This window comes from Thamnophis elegans, chromosome 2 (genome assembly GCF_009769535.1).
Source record: "Thamnophis elegans isolate rThaEle1 chromosome 2, rThaEle1.pri, whole genome shotgun sequence".
NCBI classification, from domain to species: domain Eukaryota; kingdom Metazoa; phylum Chordata; class Lepidosauria; order Squamata; family Colubridae; genus Thamnophis; species Thamnophis elegans.
Window position 1 is genome coordinate 74,966,460 of NC_045542.1, and position 20,227 is coordinate 74,986,686.

A 20,227-nucleotide genomic window follows, 5' to 3' on the forward strand; every position below is an offset into this window, starting at 1 on the left:
CCCAGCTATTCTAAAAATTCAACCTGGTAATTTTGAAGCCCCGGTGCCATGATTGGATGGCAATGTTTACACATGTGATGTCTTTGTCTTTTTAATATTTTAGGATGTGATTCTCCCAAAGAAACAATTGTTACTTGATTGAAAAAGAATAAATAAACCACATGTTTTATTACAGTTCTGTTTTCATTCTGTTGAGTTTATTTCTTGCTGTAATTGTTAATACTAATGTTCTTTAGTATACAAATTGTTCTTTACTATAATAGTAGAGAAAAGAAACCATCTAAGAATTAATCCCATTTTATTTCCTTCCTGAAGGTATCTTCCCTTGCAGGATATCATGTGCATGGAATGCCTCTCCCGGAAGTTAAAGGAAGCTGTCATCTTGTATCTAAGAGTAGTAAAAGTTGTGGATCTCTGCGCAGGTCGCTGGTGGGAGTACATGCCCACTGGTAAGTGGTGCTGTAAACCTGACAATTTTAATTACATTTTCTGCTTAGATATAGCATTAAAAAAATGTCCACAAATGTTATGTGTGTATGGGAAAGCTTCCTTGAATAATAAAGAGATGGCAGAAGCTCTTAGTATCATGTATGTATTTTAAGAGAAAGCAACTTTTCATTAGGCAGTCAGCTATGTAGAAGTAATGGAATAGGGATCTTATGAAATGAAACTTTAATCTTTAAATTAATCTTTATCCCGAGTCACTGGGAATTTATTCTATATTTCTGTGGAAAGTGTCTGAACTTGCCTAATATTTTGCAGGCATTCTAAAAAGTCAGCAAAACTTAGGAGAAGTTTCAGAAAGGACAAGTTTAGTACTCCCCTTTAAAGTAGGGAATAAAGAAGCCTTGTACAATAATGAGCCAACTGTCTTTTCTTCCTTTTGAAGGAAAATTTAAAATTGGGAGTATATGAATAATATACTCAGGTGGAAATTAAATCTCAACACACACACACACACACACACACACACACAAATCCAAGATGTATGGTGAAAAAACTAGTCATCCTGATCCATTATAATGTAGAAGTGTGATACCACTTACCAAATTATACTTTGGTGAATTAAATATGTATTTGATTAAATATATATTTAAACCCTTCCATTTGTAAACTACTGCGTTTCTCCAAAAAGAAGGTTGGGTCTTTCTTATTTTCTTTTGACCCCCCCCCCCAAAAGACCTTTTTGGAGGGTTCTAATTATTGACTCACCTCGCAGCGGTGGCACCAACAGCCCCACCCAGCAGGAGCCTGCTGCTGGCCAACTTCTTCTGCGATCGCTTGCCGCCACTCGCACACATCGCCCCGGCCTCTGTTTTGCCTTCAGATGCCTGTTGGAAGGAATCTGCAACAGATAACAGAGCTCCGGATCAATCGAAATGGAGGTTAGGGCAATGCATGTGCCGTAGAAGAAGGTGAGGCAGGTGTCGGGGTGTGCGAGGCCTGGTATGTAGGGCAGCTCCCAAATTGTGGGGCTTAATTTGATTGCTTGCGCTCAAAAATGTGATAGGGCTTCTTTTCAAGGTGGGTTGTCTTTTTGGAGAAAAATTGTATTATTTCAGTTATGTTTTCTTCTTGCATATAGTTCAGTTTCCCTCAATAGTAGTAGCATCTTTCTGCAGTGTTGTCTTTGAATTCTAAAATTACAAAAGAATATGCCAAAATGTAAATGGTGGTGTATGTACGATAAAATAAAGATAGTTACTTGTCTTGTACATCTACATAACAGTTTTTAATTTAAAAAATGAAATACGGATTGTTTGTGTAGGATTCACAGATTCCAGCTTCCTAACCTTGCTGAAGAAAATGCCAGACATTGAGCAGCTATATGGCCTTCATCCTAGGCACCTTGACAGACGTAGGGTTCGGGGTTATGAAGCCTTCAGCATTCCTGGGGTACTAGAAGCTTTGCAGGCTTGCCCAAATCTCTTGGTATGTGTTCAAAACATAAATATGTAATTTCATTTGACAGCTGTCATTCTGGATAAGAATTAAGGGGACAAATGTAGAAGATATTGGAGACAATTTGGAAGGACAGGTGGCTTTGTATTTTATAGATACAATTTATGCCTTTGAATCTGGATTTCATTATTGCATCTGAAGCAACTTTAATAAAAAAACTCACATGGAGTTTCTGTTTCAATTAAAGCTGGAAGTTGGCCCTTAAAACACAATCTGTTACTATAAGAAGTCAGCAATCTATGAATGAAACATAGCATACAAAGAACAGTTTATTACATAAAATCACATGATATACGCACTGATTATGCTTGTTTTGTGTATAGTTTAGTTGCAGAGTGAGGAAAAATAATTTGGCAATGGAGTTGCAAAAATTAACAAGTTTAATATAATTAGCTATGATGTATCAATGTGTGGTTTATCAAAATAGTCCTGGAGAATATAGTTTTATATAGCAGTCTGAAGAATTGTTTTATGGATACATAAACGATAATTTTATTGGTTACTATGCTGTGAATTCTTAGAAAGGCGGGCTATAAATTTTAGCAAGGAGATTTAGATCTGCTATTTTTTATGCATATATTGTATGCATCTAAAGTACAACTAATAATTATTGGTGAAGTTGGCTTAATGAATACTAATACAGAATTATTCATAATTTGGCAATATTCGGGTAATAATATATATATAAAATAAATACTGTTTTGCTATAATGATGCTTGGCTGTTTATTCTGGATTTTTTTCCCATAACCTAGGGTGTTGAGACTTCCCATTTGGAACTAGTAGAAGCCATTTGGACATACATGCCCCAGGTTCACATCCTAGGGAAGTTTCGTAATCGTAATGGTGCCTTCCCAATTCCACCTGAAAATAAATTGAAAATACCAATTGGAGCTAAAATCCAGACTTTGCACTTAGTAGGTAAGAATTATGTATTTTTGATATTAAGCTAAGCATTTTGAAGAGCTATGAAATCAGAATATATTGTGAATAGATTTATTATTTTTTTCAATAGTAGGATCGTTGCTATTCATATTAGTAGATGAAACAAATAGATTCTTTCAACATTGTAAATACATGCTCACTATCAACATTGTATTACTGGATTAATACTACAGGTAATCCACAGTTTACAATAGCTCATTTAACAACAATTCGAAGTTATGATCTTGGAAAAAGTCACTTACAGCCGATCCTTGAAATTATGACTGTCACATTGCCCTCACGTTGATATGATCACAATTCAGATACTTGGCAACAAGTTCACTTTTATGATGGTTGCAGCATGTTGTAGTCACGTGATTGCAATTTGCAACCTTCTCAGCCTACTTCTGACAAGAAAAGTAAATGGGGAAGTCTGATTCACTTAACAACCATGTGATTTCCTTAATGACCATGGTAAAAATAGTTACAAAATTGGATCTGGTGATACAATGACTCACTTAGTGACTGAAGTTCCGTTACCAGTTGTCATAAGTTGAGAACTGCCTGTTGTCTGAAATGTCTGGTTTTGACCCAGCTTGCTGCTCTGTATTTTTTTAGGAGTTAATGTCCCTGACATTCCTTGTATTCCAATGCTGAGGCATCTATACCTGAAATGGGTGAGGCTCACCAAACCGCAACCTTTTAAGGATTTCCTTTGCAACAGCTTACGCACTTTTGTCATGAGAAATTGTGCAGGTAAAAGCAGTCTTGCTGTTTCAAACATTAGCTAGGTTGAAATATGGTACAATTTTCTAAACATTTCAAGCATTTGTAAAGAGATTGATTGTTAATTATTAACATGTAATGTCAGTATCAGTCTATGCTCCAAATATGATTAATACTTCTTGTTAAAATTGCTGTTCCTTGTTCAAAGTTTGAAAATTGAAGTAATTTTTTTTTCTGATAAGTTGTGTCAGCTGCCTTCTGTATGACGCAAGATTTAGTTACGTCATTTGGAGGTAAACCGAAAAAAAATATCGTATATCTCAAAAATAATCTATCATGACTTTGTAGAAAGTCAAATGTCTTTGTATCTGTGCATTTTCTGCTTTTACATTCTTTATAGAGAAGTAACAGTTTTGTCACATGAAAGAAAATGCTTGAAATGTTATTAAAAGAAAATATGTGCTAACATTTCTATGCTTCTATTTAGCTGCCCTTGAATGTGAATTACAATTTTTTGTTTCTTTTATAGGACCCACAAACTCATTGAAGTATGTTCCCCTAGTCACTGGCTTAGCTTCTGCTCGAAACCTGGAACATTTAGAATTGGTTCGAGTTCCTTTTCTTGGAGGTCTTATTCAGCATGTTGTAGAAGACAGCTGGAGATCTGGTATGTAAATTCTTTGCAACTAAGAACAGTTCTTATGTTTCCATTATTTCTTCATCTTCTCCTTTATAGAAATTAATATTGCTAGTATATTCAGATATGGGTTTGTAGTATTTTAGTATTAAAAAATACTAGGTGCATCTAAATATACAGAATTCTTATATTTATAATTTAAGGAGTTAATACTTCCCTTTGGGCTGCTTAAGGGATAAAATATTTTCCTGGTGAACATGTGTTTGTGACTGTAGAATTTATTTTTTCAGGAATAATTCCAAGTGCTTCATATATTCCAAAGCCACATATTTTCCAATACTGAGATTATTATCTGTTAAGTCATAGTAGTCATATACCATGTTAAAGTAGAAATAAAAAGTTTGGGTTTTCAATTTTGCTTCCAACATTTCTTCTATGATCATTGCTTCTGAAACACAATGGAAATTAATACTTTTTTATTTTTGGGATTTTCAGGGGGCTTCAGAAATTTGCACACTATAGTTCTAGGCGCTTGCAAGAATGCTTTGGAAGTTGATCTTGGCTACCTCATCATAACTGCTGCACGAAGGTGATTAAGTTGTTGGCCCGTTGTTTTCTTGTACTGCCAGGTCCTTGGCTCTTAAGTACCTGATAAGTTGGTGGGTAAATCAGCACTCCTGTTGACTGACAAGAGTCTGTTTCCCAGACTTCAATCATTACCATAATTACTATTCTCTTTATCATTACCATTTACCAATTACCATTCATGCAGTTTTGCTTTCTTAAATGTGATGTATTGGTTTTTTTTGCCATGGCTTGTTTTCTATTTATTTAATTTGTGTAATATATATCATAATAGATGTTACCACAGAATAATCTTGATGTAATAAAAGTATTCTGTTGTTGCTTTGCTTTGAACAATAATATCAAAGGACTCATGATAACATTTACTTCCTTCTTTGGTTTTCATTTATTTCAGGTTGCATGAAGTACGAATTCAGCCATCCCTAACCAAAGATGGAGTATTCTCTGCTCTAAAAATGGCCGAATTGGAATTTCCCCAGTTTGAAACACTACATCTTGGATATGTTGATGAGTTTTTGTTACAGTGTATGAAACCCTTCACTCTTTCTGTTGATTATCTATCAGCAGGTTGGGTAGATCTGGATTTTATTATTTGCCTAAAAGGAGTACAAATGTTAAGATACATTCTTGTGTAAACTAGAGGCAACACTAAAGTCTTGGTTGCTCATCAAACTTGCTTGGGATTTAGAGAAGGAATCTTGATTATAATAGTATGTATACATGGCCTGGATAGCATTTCTTGAGATTAGCTGCAGAAAACTCTCTTTCCATCATTGGGAATTTCTCTTGGGAATTAAACCTTGGTCTGATGAGACATGGTTAATCAAGAATGTGCAAAGGAAATAACCAAAGTATGTACTTGTGGGTCTTTTTAGCAAGAGCATATAATAAAGCAGGCCTGCACAATTTGCAAAGGACCAAGGACCAGATTCATGCCTTAAAAATAATCATGGGTCACAAAGGAATAGCTAGCGGGCCAGTTAGCTCTTTGACAGCTAACAGCACAATGGCAGCAGCAAAGCTGGCAGTGTCCATGAAAGCTAGAGGTACTGATGTGCCTTTTGAGATGGAGATGAATGTGAAAACTAGCTGGAAGCTATAGACCCTTCCTACAGGCAGTAACATTTGGTGGGAGTCAGTTGGTTACTTTTTAAAAATATGTGGCTTGCAGACTATACATTATGCAGGCCTGTGGTAGAGTTTTATACCTAGCTTTATTCCTTTGTGTCTGCCAGCAGAGTAAGGAGATAACAAATTTGCTAAAGATTTTTTCACAGAAACTGTAATGGGATATTGGTGTTTCATCTTACTGATTTTGTATATCTCAACTTTGCAGCCCAGTCTGTCATATTCTTTAACATTAATAGAATAATTAATTATGCCCAACTTGGTTGTTGTTGAATGTCTTTTAAAACAGAAATAAAATAGGGCCTGGGTAGAATTTAACCTTAGCACAGTTTGTTAAGTTAGCTCTTATAGATCAGTCCTTAGGTTTGTAACGTGTGTGTGTCTGTGTCTTGTGTGTGTGTGTTTTGCTATTCTTGTTTTCTAGGACCAAGAGGTGAATAGTTAATATAGCTGTGGCCAGTATACAAATTGCATTGCTGTATAAAGTCATGGGGAAAAAAGTTTTTTTTCCCCCTTTCCTCTCTATCTAGGTAAGATGATCAATGCAGATCTGGTGAAATATGGACTAGCTGATGTGGTTGAAAATCCAGGCATTATCACAGACATAGGAATGAAAGCAGTAAATGAAGTATTCTCTTCGATTAAATATCTTGTCATATACAACTGCCCTCATTTACATAATCCAAGTAGCTGGATCACAGGTATTGTACTCACCAACATGTGCTAAAGTCCCTCAATAAATTGCATATATTCTCTCCTTAAATAAATCAATTATTTTAGGGATTGTTTTTGTTGTGCAGATGACACTTTTGATGTCTGATTATGTATATTTTCATCATATCAGCCTATATGACTGATCTAAGAATACCATTTTATTTTAATTCGTATAGTGCTGAAAGAAAGCATTACTGTTCCGTTGTAAAATCTAAAGTGGCTTACAATGCAAATAACAAACAGTGGAACAATGCAATATGATAAATTAGTCAAACATTAAAATCATAAAATCACAGCTATTAGGGGAAGAGCAAATGAACCATAGTGGTTGTAATGAATACCCATAATAATTATTTGTATGAGGACAAGGGCATTAACATTTTATATTGGACATATATTGGAAAATACATAATCAAATATTTTTTTAAATGTCAGAGATGTACTTCCACACATTGTCCTCATAATGGTTCCATTTAAAAAAAACAAACTTCTACATAAAATTATTTTCAGCTGTCTGTAGTCCTATTATAATCATAAGAAAGGGATCTTCCATAAAACACAAAGAGTAGTAAGCTTAGGTGGAAGTTTTGAAAGTGGCAGCTCCTCAAATAATTTGGTTTTAGATTATTTAGGGGATTATAAACTAATAATGTATTGGGTATAGCTTAGTATGTAATTGCTATTCAGTGCATATATAAACCAAGATTAGTGTTATTGAGCACCCTAGAACTTAAATGCTAGTAGTTTACAAAGCACTCAGGAATAGCCTCATATAAAGTATATTTTAATAAAGTATTTCAAATCATTTTATGAAACGCTATATAAACCTACCTGCATCATGAACCCCTGATTACAAAGCTAGGAGGGTGTTAAATGCATTGTTTGAACATTAAATGAATAACCAATCATGTTTCAATGACTAATATCTACTCAATTCATGAACAGAGGAAACTTCTATTCATGAAATGATAGCTCTGCTAATGGGAGGAATTATTTCATTGAAACCTATAGATTTCAAACTCATTGTGATCAGTCACAAAAAAATCTTCATTTTTCAATGCTCCCACTCTAAACTTCTGAAATAATTACTATTAGTTTTCAAGATGCTTGATTTTTATTTTTCCGGGTTTCACCTGTACTGTAACAAAGGGAATATATCCATTTGAGAGGGATTTTTTTTAGTCTTAATAATCTTTACTATTCTATGTAACTAGCCACCTGTGAAATTGGAGGCTTTCAGAAAAATAGATTCATTAGAATAACTGAGAACCCTCTTTTGTAATGATAGCGGTGAAGAAGGAAACCCAATTGATGTGTTCGAAGAGGTGTACCATATTTTTCGGAGTATAAGACGCACCTTTTTCTGAAAATCTGGGTGCATCTTATACACTGAACACAGAATTTTTGCCTCCTAAAACTCCGCCCCTTCACCAAAATGGCTGTTCAGAGCTTGCAGGAGGCTTTCAGAGAGCTCCTGGGGCTGGGGAGGGAAGAATGAGCAAAAAATGGGCTGGTTTTTTTGCTCAATTTGCCCCCCAGCCCCCAGGAACACTCTACAATCTTCCTGATGCTCTTTTTTTTTTTTTTCAAAAAACAGGACTGTTTTTTGCTCGTTTTTGCCCCCCCCCCCCCGGAATACTCTGCAAGCCCTCGAAGGGCTATTCATGCCCCTTTAAAAAAAAGAAAAATGGGCTCGTTTTGGCAACAAACAGACTGTTTTGGGGAGGTTTGCAGAGTGCAAAAACTTTTTTAAAAAATTTGCCCCTTCAAAACCTTGGTGCGTCTATATTCGTCTTATACTCTGAAAAATATGGTAATTACCATATTTTTCAGAGTATAAGACACACCTTTTTTCTTCAAACGAGGCTGAAAATCTGGGTGCATCTTATATACCGAATACAGCATTTGTTGCCTCCTGAAGCCCCGCCCTCCTTCACCGAAATGGCCGTGCATACCCTTATGGAGGCTTTCAGAGAGCTCCTGGGGGCTGAGGAGGGCAGAAATGAACATAAACTAGTTGTTTTTTGTCCCCCCCCCCCTTCCAGGCCCCAGCAGCACTCTATAAGCTTCCATAAGGCTTTGCATGCAATTTTTTTTTGACAAAAAAGGGCCTGTTTTCGTAAACAATGGGCCGTTTTTGCTTGCTTTCCCCCCCCCCCCCGGAACACTCTGCAAGCCCCCCCCCCCAAGGCTATCCATGCCCTTTTTTGAAGGAAAAAAAACGGGCCCATTTTTGCCAAAGCATTTTTGGTAGGTTTGCAGAGTGCAAAAACGTCTCCCCCCCCCCCTTTTGGAAAGTTCTTTAACTGATTGATGAGCATTTCATTGATCAAGTGCTAGGCCACCAGAAACAAAGTCTTTGGCGCTGTAGATTGTCAGCGATTTCCATCTCCAGCACATCGATAAATACTCCTGGAAACATCTACCTACCCTCCCTCTGTCTCCTTACCTACCTACTGTATTTCTCTCTATTCCTCTACCTACCTACCTTTCTACTCTCTCTCTCTCTCCCTCCCTCCCTCCCTCCTTCCCCCTACCTACCTACTATATTTCTCTCTCTTTCTCCCCCCTCTATCCCTATGTCTACCTACTTATTTTTTTTTTTTTAATTTGCCTCTTCAAAACCTTGATGCGTCTTATACTCTGAAAAATACAGTATTTATTGAAACTTGGAAAGGGCATTTAGCAAAAGAGATTGTGATAAGCCCATTTGTTTTTTCTGTAGATCATTCAAGATGGACTCGGCTTTTTGATCTCACACTGGTGAGATGCCATGCAATAAAACTAGACTCTTTTAGTCAGTTTATTGAATTACTACCAAGCCTGGAGTTTATCTCTCTGGACCAGATGTTTCGGGAACCACCCAAGGTGAGCGTAAAAAAATTGTAAGGGTTGAAGTGTGCACCAAGCCCACCATATTAAGCTTCTACTGAATGCTTTTAAATAGATAACATTTCATTTGGTTAAGGTATAGAATTAAAATCCTATGCAGGCAATCACCTGCTTATACAAAGGGTGAGCCTGAGTTGAAAACATGAGCCTTCCATAAGCTTCATCATAATTTTCCTGTGTTTTCCTGCATCCTATTTTTAGTAGTTTTTCATGCAATAGAAGTGTGGTAATTTGAAAGAAAATGTTCAAAGCAGCAATGATGGTCGGAATCTGGGAACAGAACTTATGTGCACTCCACATCTCAAGTCAGATTAATTCTGCATAATGATAAGACATGTGTTGAAAAGTAGCTCAGTATTGCAAGTTACAATAGAAGTATCAAGCTAGAGGCTGACCATAAACATACAGTAATCCTTGAGGTACTACAGATTTAATGACCGTTCAAAGTTACAGCAAACACCCCCCCCCAAGCTCAAAAGCTGTATACGACCCTGTTTCAAAGTTAAGAATTCCACAGAATGAAGAATGACCAGGTGGGTTCTGTAGAATTCTTAATTTTTTGGAGATGCCGCAGCACACCCATCCATCAATTCCACCCACCCCACCCCCCAAAAAATATCCTGCACTGCCAGCTCCCCAAAGGCATTGGACTCACCGGATTCCAAATAGTCCTCTTCAACGACCCTCAGAATCCCTCACTTACCTTCTGAAGATCTGCAAAACTCAGGTTGGGAAGGAGCGGGCCAATACTAGACAAAATAACTTCATTGTCAGCAAAGCCATTACCAAACCAGGTCAGGTTACAATAGTCAAATTTTTCTATCCAGCGTGAAGTAACTCTGCAAAAAAGCCTCTTTTTTTTCAAAGTAAGTCAGCAATGAAGCTTCAAAGAAACTGCTTTGGTACTTCCTTAATGCTAAAAAGTATTATTTATCCTCATATTAAGATAATATACAAAGATAAAAGAACAGTGTCAACACAGCGAAAAGCATCAGTGTTTATACAGCCTATCATCAAGAAGAGTTTACTGCCATTTCAGAAGTATTCGGTCTTCTCTAGAGAAGAGCATTGAAGAGTCAGAAACAGTCACTTTGCATTCAAATGTCACAGTTTTCTGTAATTTTGTGACCTTTGATTAATACTGTAACTTTTGTGAGTTGTCGGTCAGTAACCCTTTAATGTATTTCAGGGTTGTGCTCGTGTAGGTCTGAGTGCAGGTACAGGAATTGGAGTTTCCTCTGCTTTGGTGAGCAACCAGAACTCCAACAATGAAAATGATAACAATAATAATCACCAGAACAATAATGCCAATATTCACCATAATAACCACCAGCAACCAAATGATCAAAATGAAGAGAATGAATTGCGACAGGAGGAACAGATGGAGGAACAGCAGAATGCAGCAGATGGTAAGTTTTATTAATAATTTCTAATATTTTTTAATAATATGATTGTTTGTCTGTATATGGTATATAGGCCACGAACAAGGAGAAGAAGAAAAATATTGTCCTCTCCTTCCAAGAAAGTTTCACAACTTATTTTTTTCTTCACTTCTAACTTAATTCCAATCACTAAACTAATTCTTTATGCTCTGCTTTTTTTCTCCATTCAGTCATGCCCAATTTTCAGCAACTGCCTGAACAAGTCCTTACAGTTTGTTAAGTTATGCCATTGCCTTTTTCCTAGGTCCAGAGAAAATGACTAGCCCAAGGTTACCCAGCTGGTTTTATTCTTCAGCAGGACTAGAATTCACGTCTCCCAGTTTCTAGCCTGATGCCTTAACCACTGCACCAAACTGGCTTTCGTGCTATACTTAAACCTGTACAATGAATCTATGTTCATCCTTGTATGTGTTGTGTATGTAAAATCCAAAGTGTCCTATACACAATTTATTTCTCTTTTGCTATACAAGTGTGCTTATTGAGCTATAATAAGCCACCATTTACATAACATGCATTTAGTTGGCAACTGCTGCTGAAATGTTAGCTTTGCAGAATCTTTCAATATTTGTGTGTGGTGTGCACATGCTCCTTCAAGGCAGTGTTAACCTGCTAAGTTTTCTTGGCAAGATTTTCAAAAGTGATTTGCCATTACCTTTTTTTAATGAGAAAGTGACTGGCCAGAGATCACAATTGATCACAGTTTCCTGATTTCCTGATTTATAGTGCTTTAACCACTGTACCAAACTTTCAGTCGTTTTCATATTATTACATTTATAAAGTGATTAAAGATAGGAACAAAGAGAAAAATAGGGGGTTGGGGAAGCATTTTCCAAACTCCTGTTTTGAATTAGTATGTTAAAGAGTGCCAATGAACAGATAGAAACTAATTTAAAGAAACTAGAACAAAGATGGAAAAATATATTGCAATTCTGTACATTAGAGTTACTGTAGAGTTTGTAGAATTAAAATCTTTTTATTGTAAGCATTCTTATCTTTTAGTTTGGAAACTACATTTTCTCTCTCAGATTACGTTATACAGTACAACATGGAAAGCCTCCATCAAAATTTAAAAATGGTCCATTATTTATTTCCAGACTTAAGAGTGATGCTGTTCCACTTGAAAGATTTCCTACATAAACAGCTATACATGAACATCTACCAACATCTACCATAGAGATGTTCTTGTTTTTATCTGAATCATTCTTATTTGTTTTTACAGCACTGAATGAGATAGAGGAGGTGGCACAGGAAGATGGAGTGGCTTTGGTAGAGAGCCACAGTGAAGCGATTGCAACTAATCAAGCACTTCTTCCTATGGAAATTGATGAAGAGCAAGCAGGTAATTTTCATGTCAACATCCTTTTCTTATTTACCTCTTTCACAGGCTGCATGCAAATTTGTTTATTGCTGTTAAGGTTCACCAAGATAGTATTACTATTAGAATAAATTGTACAGTTTAAAGTGGCATAGTTTGAAGTTAAACATGTGATATTGACATTAGTTGATTTCAAATATTAAATCAATTTTCTGTTTGAAAATTTTGTTTTCTATACAAAACTTTTCTGTACAGCAATTGTTACATTGCTTTGAGAATAGACTATTGATTCATTGAATTGATTAAGTGACTTCAAGTCATTTTCAACTTCTAATAACTGCATAGATTTTCCCATATTGCTGATGTGGAGGTTTAGATTCATTGCTAAAATATAAGTTTGTTTATTTATTTATATTATATTGCATTATACATATATAATGTTAATAGTTCTAGCAATGTGCATGGTATACCACATTAACCTTGTTCTGACGACCAAAACACTTTACTTGCTACTCTGCTATTCAGTTGAGATACGATTATGCATCTCTTTTCTTTCCTTCCTGGCCAAGAAAACATTACTTCCAACCAACAAGAAGGCTCTTAGTAACCACTGGTTGTCATTGCGACATCTGATAGTTTTCATTTTGTTCTCTTTTTTGCTATATTTATGCAACAGAATACATTTGTATCATTTTACAAATATACAGCTAGATTAATCTATTTGCATTGTATGGTACTAATTGATTGTGGCAGGAAGGGACTAGTAGAAGATTTGGAGAACATCAAAAACAAAACCTAATTTGCCTACTCATGTGAAGTACTCAGACTAGATAGAGATTGGAGTCATATATGCAATGTGACCCTCCCATCCCACTTGGCAGGTCTGAAGGATTACTACCTTTGCATATGCAGCTCTGAATATCATCAGGGCCTGGAAAAAGCAAGAAACACAGTCACACCAATAATTGTGTTTGCATTCATGTGAATGTACACATAGCTCCCTTCAGACTTCCCACCTGAACGTTTGGAAGCAGTGGTGAATCTGCTTTTCCTTAAGACTTCAGTATGTTCAGGTGAATGTCTAAAGGAGGATTATAAAGCATTCCGGCCTGATACAAAACAGAGTACACACTTATTTTTATTCCTCTCTGTGGTGTTTGAAGGGAACTCGAAGAAGAGAAAAACAGAGATATATGGACTGCGGAAACCCCTTTGGGTAGGTATTCCAAACCTTAATACAAATCTCAGCTAGTTTAGATATATGTTTGAATCAAGGTGAGACATGCTCAATCAAGGTGAGTCATGACTTAAGGAACATGAATAATTGAATGTTGATGGTCTCGTCTTTTTCAGGACCTAGTGGTCTTCAGCCTAGTGTAAACCTAGCACCAATTACAGTCCATGATTCAGACAGTGAAGAGGAAGATGAAAACATGGCAAGCTCAAGATCCTGTATCACAAAAAGCATTGCACAAAGTTACTCAGATGGAGAGGAAAGAGTTAGAGATCCAGTGGAAATCCAGGAGCCCTTAGGTGAGAGTTTTAATTTCCATGGGTATTTAGTAAAATGGTTTTTCTGTTACAAAATGGGTCTGCATAGCACTTCAAATTGTGTTGAGAAGAGCAATTTTGAAATACCAAAACATTTGGAAAACCAAATGCACCAGTATAGAATAGGTAGCACCTGACTCAAACAATAACGTGGGAGGTATCTCGGAATCTTGGTGGACAATCACTTAAGTATGAGCCAGCAATGTGCTGCAGTTGCTAAATAAAGCTAGTGCAGTCCTAGTCTTCATCAACAGAGGGATAAGATCATTTGAAGTGTTAGTACTGCTTTATACTGCACTGGCAAGACCATGCTTGGAATATTGCATCCAGTTTTGGTCACCATGATACAGAAAAGATGTTGAGATTTTAGGAGGAGTACAGAGAAGAACAATAAAGATGATTAGAGCAGGCTAAAACATACAATGTACGGTTGTAGGAACTGGTTATGTCTAGTCTAATGAAGAGCAGCATTAGAGGAGACATGATAGCAGTCTTCCAATATCTGAGGTTTTATGGTTTTTATCTAATTGTGTGTTGCCCAAGTCCACTTTTGGTGAGAAGGAGAGTTAAATAGCTTTGATTAATAAATAATAAATATAGGTTTTCAAATCCTATTTTAATAGGACATTCACACTTTTTGTAGAAGCATAGTATACATACAGCTTTGATCACCTTAACAGAATTAATATTGAAGTACAGTCTATGCACTACTGAAACTCTTCTATTTGATTAGTTGTAACCATTAATTGGGCAAATCATGCATTATATTGAATCAACATACTTTAAATGGTCTGATTTAAAAATGTCCAAAATCCAGGACCCATGAATTGTGGCTGCTTCAGTATTGCTGTGTGACCATACTGCTGTGGTTACATGATCATCTTTCCAACACTCCCTGCCAGTTCGTACAAGGAAAATCAATGGGCAAGCCAACAGAAGTTGGAAATTGTTTTTGTTTTGGCCTTTTTCCCCCTACATCCATTCTATTTCTCTGGAAATAGGAAATGTCTCTGAAATGATGATCCAGTAAGTTATAGATTGTCTAGTTTGTTTTAAAAAGAGTTTAGCATTAAATGCAGTCATGGATTGTATTTTGAGTTTAACTAGAGCTTGGAATTTTAAATAAACAAGGGTGTTAAACTGAAGTTTGATGGATGGAATCATGCTATAAGTTCTCTTAAATTCATACATAGGAAGACACTGAATTAATGTGGCCGTTTTCTCTCTCCTCTTGGGTTTTAAGGAGGTGAAGTGAATATGTGTGTTTCAGAATTTATAAGGTTCATTTGCAGTAATCTGAACTAAAGCCGTTGGGTTCTAATGCAATTTGTAAAATACTCAATTTGTTCAAATTTGTTTCAGAATGATAATCTAACATATATGATTCCTTGCAGAATTCTACTTATATTAATATAATTAATTGGTGCTCTGAGAGCTTGGTTGTTTTCTTGCAGATGTTTCATTACCAAACTAGGTTGACATCAACATCACTAACATTGATATCTGCAAGAAAGCATCTGCAAGAAAACAACCAAGTTCTGAGAGCAGAAAAATTACAACTTTACTTTTCACACCTCTAACTGAAATTTAGTGTTTCCAACAGAATAATTTATGGACTTTAAATTCCAAAACTCATTTGTTAATTTCAATAAACCTCATTATCTAAAATTACTTGCTTTTTAAAAAAATGTTTTGATAACTATGGCAGTTGCAGTTGCACAAGGACCTCATGACTCTCTTGCCCTGACAAACTGCCTGTGCTTCAGCTCTTCTCACCTGCCCATCTCTGCCCTTTTTGACCACCCTTACTCTACCACTTACCTCTGCTAGCCTCTGCTATTCCCTGCTGCTTTCTGCTATCTAATTTCTATCACTACATAGTTTTTTATCCTGAGTTTTCTACTCTAATCAGCCTAAGATTTACATTGATGTGTCCTGTAATTGTCTGTGTTGCAAGCTTTGCATTACTTTATATTGCTCTTCTGCTTTTCCAATATTGCAGCAGTGAGTGGTAAAGGCAAAGCTCCACTACGGAAAAGATGTAGTGCCAGTCGGGTGAAACTTTTTCTTTCTGAGGAGAGCAGCTGTGAAAAGGGCTGTCAAGTCACCAGTGAGCAGATTAAAGCAGATATGAAAGCAGCCAGTGATGTGACCACAGAAAAAAATAAAAACAAAGATTGTAACTCAAGCTGTAGTGGGGACACTGGACCTCCAGGAAGCTCGTCCTCTGCTGCTTCTCAAAGCCTGGAAGATGTCAGGAAAGTAGATAGCTCTACTGAATCCCTTTCTGTAGCTGCAGAGGATTCTGAAAAGTGTCTCTGTAGGAATGAAGATTCCAGTGAACGGGATGATGAAGATAATTCTTTATGCTCCAGGTGTTCCTGCTATGTGCCTCAGAGCCAGCAAAAGAGAACTAATGGTGCTTCTGATGATGAATGTCCATCTACCAGTGGAGCCTCTGGTACAAATGGGCCATCTGTGGGAGGAGCAGAACTTTCTCTGAGAACATTAGCAAACTCTGATTCCTCAGGGGAAGCCAGCAATGAGAGGACTAATGAGGGTGTCTGTGGGACTGCTAATGAGGAGGGCAGTAGTGTACAACAAGCACCGTTTGAAGTGGAATACAATGAAGATTATCCTCGTAGGCCTTTAACAAGAGCCAGAAGTAAACTTTCCCATGTGCCGTTGGTGTCTCAGCCAGGTAGGATTACATTATGTAAATTACTGTCTTGTATAAAGTGTCTTGCTTTGTCAGCCTAGCTCCAAAGGAGTCTAGAATACAAAAGTGATATATTACTATAATAGCAGAAATGCCTTCTTAAAATTATTATCCCAATTCTTGTATTAACAGATCTGCATGTGAATAGAAATGGAAGAACGAAAGCTGCTTTGGAATGACATTTTTGAGTTGATTTCATATAGGAGTCCTATTATGGTATTGCATTGTAGTTCTATACTTGTTTTCTCAGTATAGTTCTTTCAATGATATTCTCTAACCACTTTGATATGACTCCCACAGAACCTGTACTGTACATTCCCTAAGAATTTTAGCAATGTTAAACACCTGCCTAATAAGGTGAACCAAGAAATACTGTCAGCACACGACAGAGATATTGTTAACCATGTTCTATAGTCAGTTCTTCAGTTTAAAATATATACTCAGGGAAATAAATACCCAAGGGTAATTCTTGCATGTTTCATCTTTCTTACGTGATTATTTATTTTCCAAATGAATGGTACTGTATTTTAATTAAAATGACAATAGGAATTTTGAATGCCTTCATCATTGTTTATGTGGAACTCAAATGATTTCTATCACAGTGATTGTCATCTCACATTGTTGCTTCATTGCAGTTATACAGACAGTAAAATAACATGTATGCTTCAGTTGTAGAGGTCCAAAATATGAACTGAATTAAACAAAAGGAAATGTAATCCTAATGCTCAATTTTGAGGAGAATTTTCTCTCTTCAGATGTATGTTTCTTTCACTGTAAAGCTGTTCGCAAAATGCCATTATTGGTGTATGTGTATATAGATATATGTATTCATATGCACATATACATAATTTTCATCAGCATTTCCAGGGCATTTTTGCTATGAATCGTATCTGTGATATTACATCTGGGCTTGTAGAATTTACGTTTGTTTATAAAGTGACATGACAAACAGTTAAATCTCTTGGGAAGTGGTACTTCCAACACTTTGGCAGAAATTATCATTATTATGAAGTAAATATCAGTTAATTATTAGTTACTCTGTATTCCTTCTGTAATCTGAGGTTTGATATAGCAGTTTCACATTCTCTAATGTATGAATAGATTTAAATATTTAATCCTGAGAAGTCTGCATTACGTAACTTAAACTTAGAATCATGTCATTTTATTTAATTGTACAGTACACATGTAATCCCATTTGTGCGAAGTCATAAAAAGAAAATACTATGCAGAACTTTTTTGCTTTCCTCAACAGACTAAATGAAACTTGGTAAAACTTCAGCCTATTGGTATCATTTTAACATATTTTATCGTTTCTTCATTTTTTTCTTGTATTTCAGGGTAGAACAATTTCATTGTATACATGATGTACAATGACAATAAAAGCTATACTACTGTAGGCTAAAATGTATTTTTTCCAAAAGAACTAGTTCTTAATATTTTGTCAGATTGACTGGCCACCATTCTGAAATTGATTTTGGAATCTTAATTCTGTCTAGCAATTTTTAAGGAAATCATCAAGATACATCATTATTGTCAGTATTTAAGTGTCACAATTGTAACCAATAATTTATTTTGCCTTCCCAGAAGCAGCCAAACCAAAATCTCGGAATTCAGTGAAGAGAAAACGGACAGCTGACAAATCCACAAGCACCAGTGATCCTGTGATTGAGGATGACCACATCCAGGTGAGTACTTTGGGTCAGAATTATGGACAATCAATCATTCAGGTTGATTGAAACTTGTCTTTTCTAAATATATTTTCTTGCTAAGTTGATTGCATATTATTTGCACTTCAGTATCAGCCAGAGTAGCCAGTGTTTTCCAGTTAAGAACATTGCAGATGCCAGTAGAGAAGGAGAAAGATTTTCTAAGAAAAGAGAATTTCAGATATAGATCCCCATTTTCAGTGCTGCCCACATTTTGTCATTCAACATTAGGTGTCCTGGCAATTAATAATTAGACTGGTTAATTGGTTTGGCATGGTCCTTTTAGTAATTTTTTTAACTCTAAAAATAAATTCTCTAGGTTTTGACACTAAAATCAAAAAACCTTGTTGGAATCACCTTGACTAACTGCGGCATAACAGACCTGGTGCTGAAAGACTGCCCTAAAATGATGTTCATTCACGGTATGTACATTTTGTTTCTTAAAGCTTGAGAAATATTCTTGAAATTTGATGGAACTGATGGAGTATTCTTAACAAGCTGAACCATAATTTTTTTTTAAATAAATAAATAAATAATAAAATAAATAATATGGTTTCTCCACTTCTATAAACATGCTTTATTCGAGGAAATCAGATCAGTAATAAAATATAGAATCAGAGTTAAACGTGATGGTTTAGGTCATCACAATCAATCTCCTCAGTACATTCTATGATAGAGTATCTGCTTCTCTGGTTATTTGGTTAGACCACTATGGACTAAATGCATTTAAAATGTCGCACATTACCTCTATTCCTAGTTAAATCAATAAAGAGGCTCGTGGATGTAAATATTTAAAACATTCATACCTTTGTCTTGGCCCCAATGACGCTTCTAGGTTGGTGACTCCAACTGTTGCCTTTTCAAAGCAATATCATGCAAATTAAGCTAACTGTCCATGCTAAAGTGTTTCATAAAGATGACATTAGCAGTCTGAGAATAGTTTCTTCATTTCGTGTCACACAGCTGTAATATTAAATGACTAATTTTTTTATGTATAATTGTTTACTTGGTTGCTTTTCCCCTTTAGCCACTAGGTGTCGTGTTCTTAAGCACTTAAAAGTAGAGAATGCACCTATTGTCAATCGCTTTGATTATGCTCAGTGCAAGAAATTAAATATGGATCAGGTCCTAGATCAGATACTCAGGATGCCTCCAGAAAGAAACCGGATTATTTACCTTCGTCCAATGCAACAGGTATGTAGCTAGCTTTCATTTAAGCCAAAGAGTTTGTGTATTGTTCTATACGCTGCTATTTTTTCTTTTTAGCATAAGACTACTAGCATAAACTGACTTTAATGGAAAATATTAATAGATTTTTTATTCATCTTATGTTTGTTGCACTGTTATATCAGTATTTCCCAAACCCGGGTAAATTATCCAAAATGGCCACATGTCCTTTAAATAAAGGTTGTTTCTCACTTCTATAAACATGCTGTATTGGAGGAAATCAGATCAGTAATAAAATATAGAATCATAGAATAGGTTTTTTTTTGAGGGGTAATAACACATGAATCTATTGCTCATCACAGGGACAATTAAATTATGCCACGTTTAGTAAAATAGATTCAGAAATCTTCAAAAGTATTCTTATGGTAAGCATTACTGAAATTATCTGTCTGCAGAAATGTATTTTGCTATCCCATTTTACAGGTTGACACTCTGACTCTTGAGCAAAAAATATTTAGTGGTCCTTATCCATATCATATCTGTGTCATTCATGAATTCAGTAATCCTCCAAATGTTCGCAATAAAGTCCGGATTCGCAGCTGGATGGACACAATAGCAAATATCAATCAGTAAGTCAGCTAACCATGTGCTCTTTAATTCCAAACATTTATGTTTGTGTTTCTGTTTGTGAGGATACGCATTCCTCAGAATTGAATTGGACAGAAGAGTTCCAGCTTCAAGATGATGGCATTGATTTTTTT

At 35.9% G+C, this 20,227-nt stretch overlaps 1 protein-coding gene across 2 annotated transcripts in view; it reads left to right on the plus strand.

Moving 5' to 3' along the window:
- The window catches only part of FBXO38 (F-box protein 38), a 28,552-nt gene that overhangs the window by 4,347 nt on the left and 3,978 nt on the right, over positions 1-20,227 (plus strand). The window contains exons 3-19 of one of the 2 annotated variants that reach the window (XM_032210232.1): positions 316-449; positions 1,769-1,932; positions 2,716-2,881; positions 3,503-3,640; positions 4,140-4,277; positions 4,743-4,836; positions 5,227-5,357; positions 6,491-6,661; positions 9,400-9,542; positions 10,756-10,975; positions 12,228-12,347; positions 13,677-13,856; positions 15,877-16,575; positions 18,178-18,278; positions 18,619-18,721; positions 19,327-19,493; positions 19,950-20,095. In XM_032210232.1, the coding sequence (XP_032066123.1) occupies positions 316-449; positions 1,769-1,932; positions 2,716-2,881; positions 3,503-3,640; positions 4,140-4,277; positions 4,743-4,836; positions 5,227-5,357; positions 6,491-6,661; positions 9,400-9,542; positions 10,756-10,975; positions 12,228-12,347; positions 13,677-13,856; positions 15,877-16,575; positions 18,178-18,278; positions 18,619-18,721; positions 19,327-19,493; positions 19,950-20,095 (3,015 nt within the window). The remainder of the gene's footprint in view (positions 1-315; positions 450-1,768; positions 1,933-2,715; positions 2,882-3,502; positions 3,641-4,139; positions 4,278-4,742; positions 4,837-5,226; positions 5,358-6,490; positions 6,662-9,399; positions 9,543-10,755; positions 10,976-12,227; positions 12,348-13,676; positions 13,857-15,876; positions 16,576-18,177; positions 18,279-18,618; positions 18,722-19,326; positions 19,494-19,949; positions 20,096-20,227) is intronic. The other variant, XM_032210233.1, reaches the window with a different exon arrangement.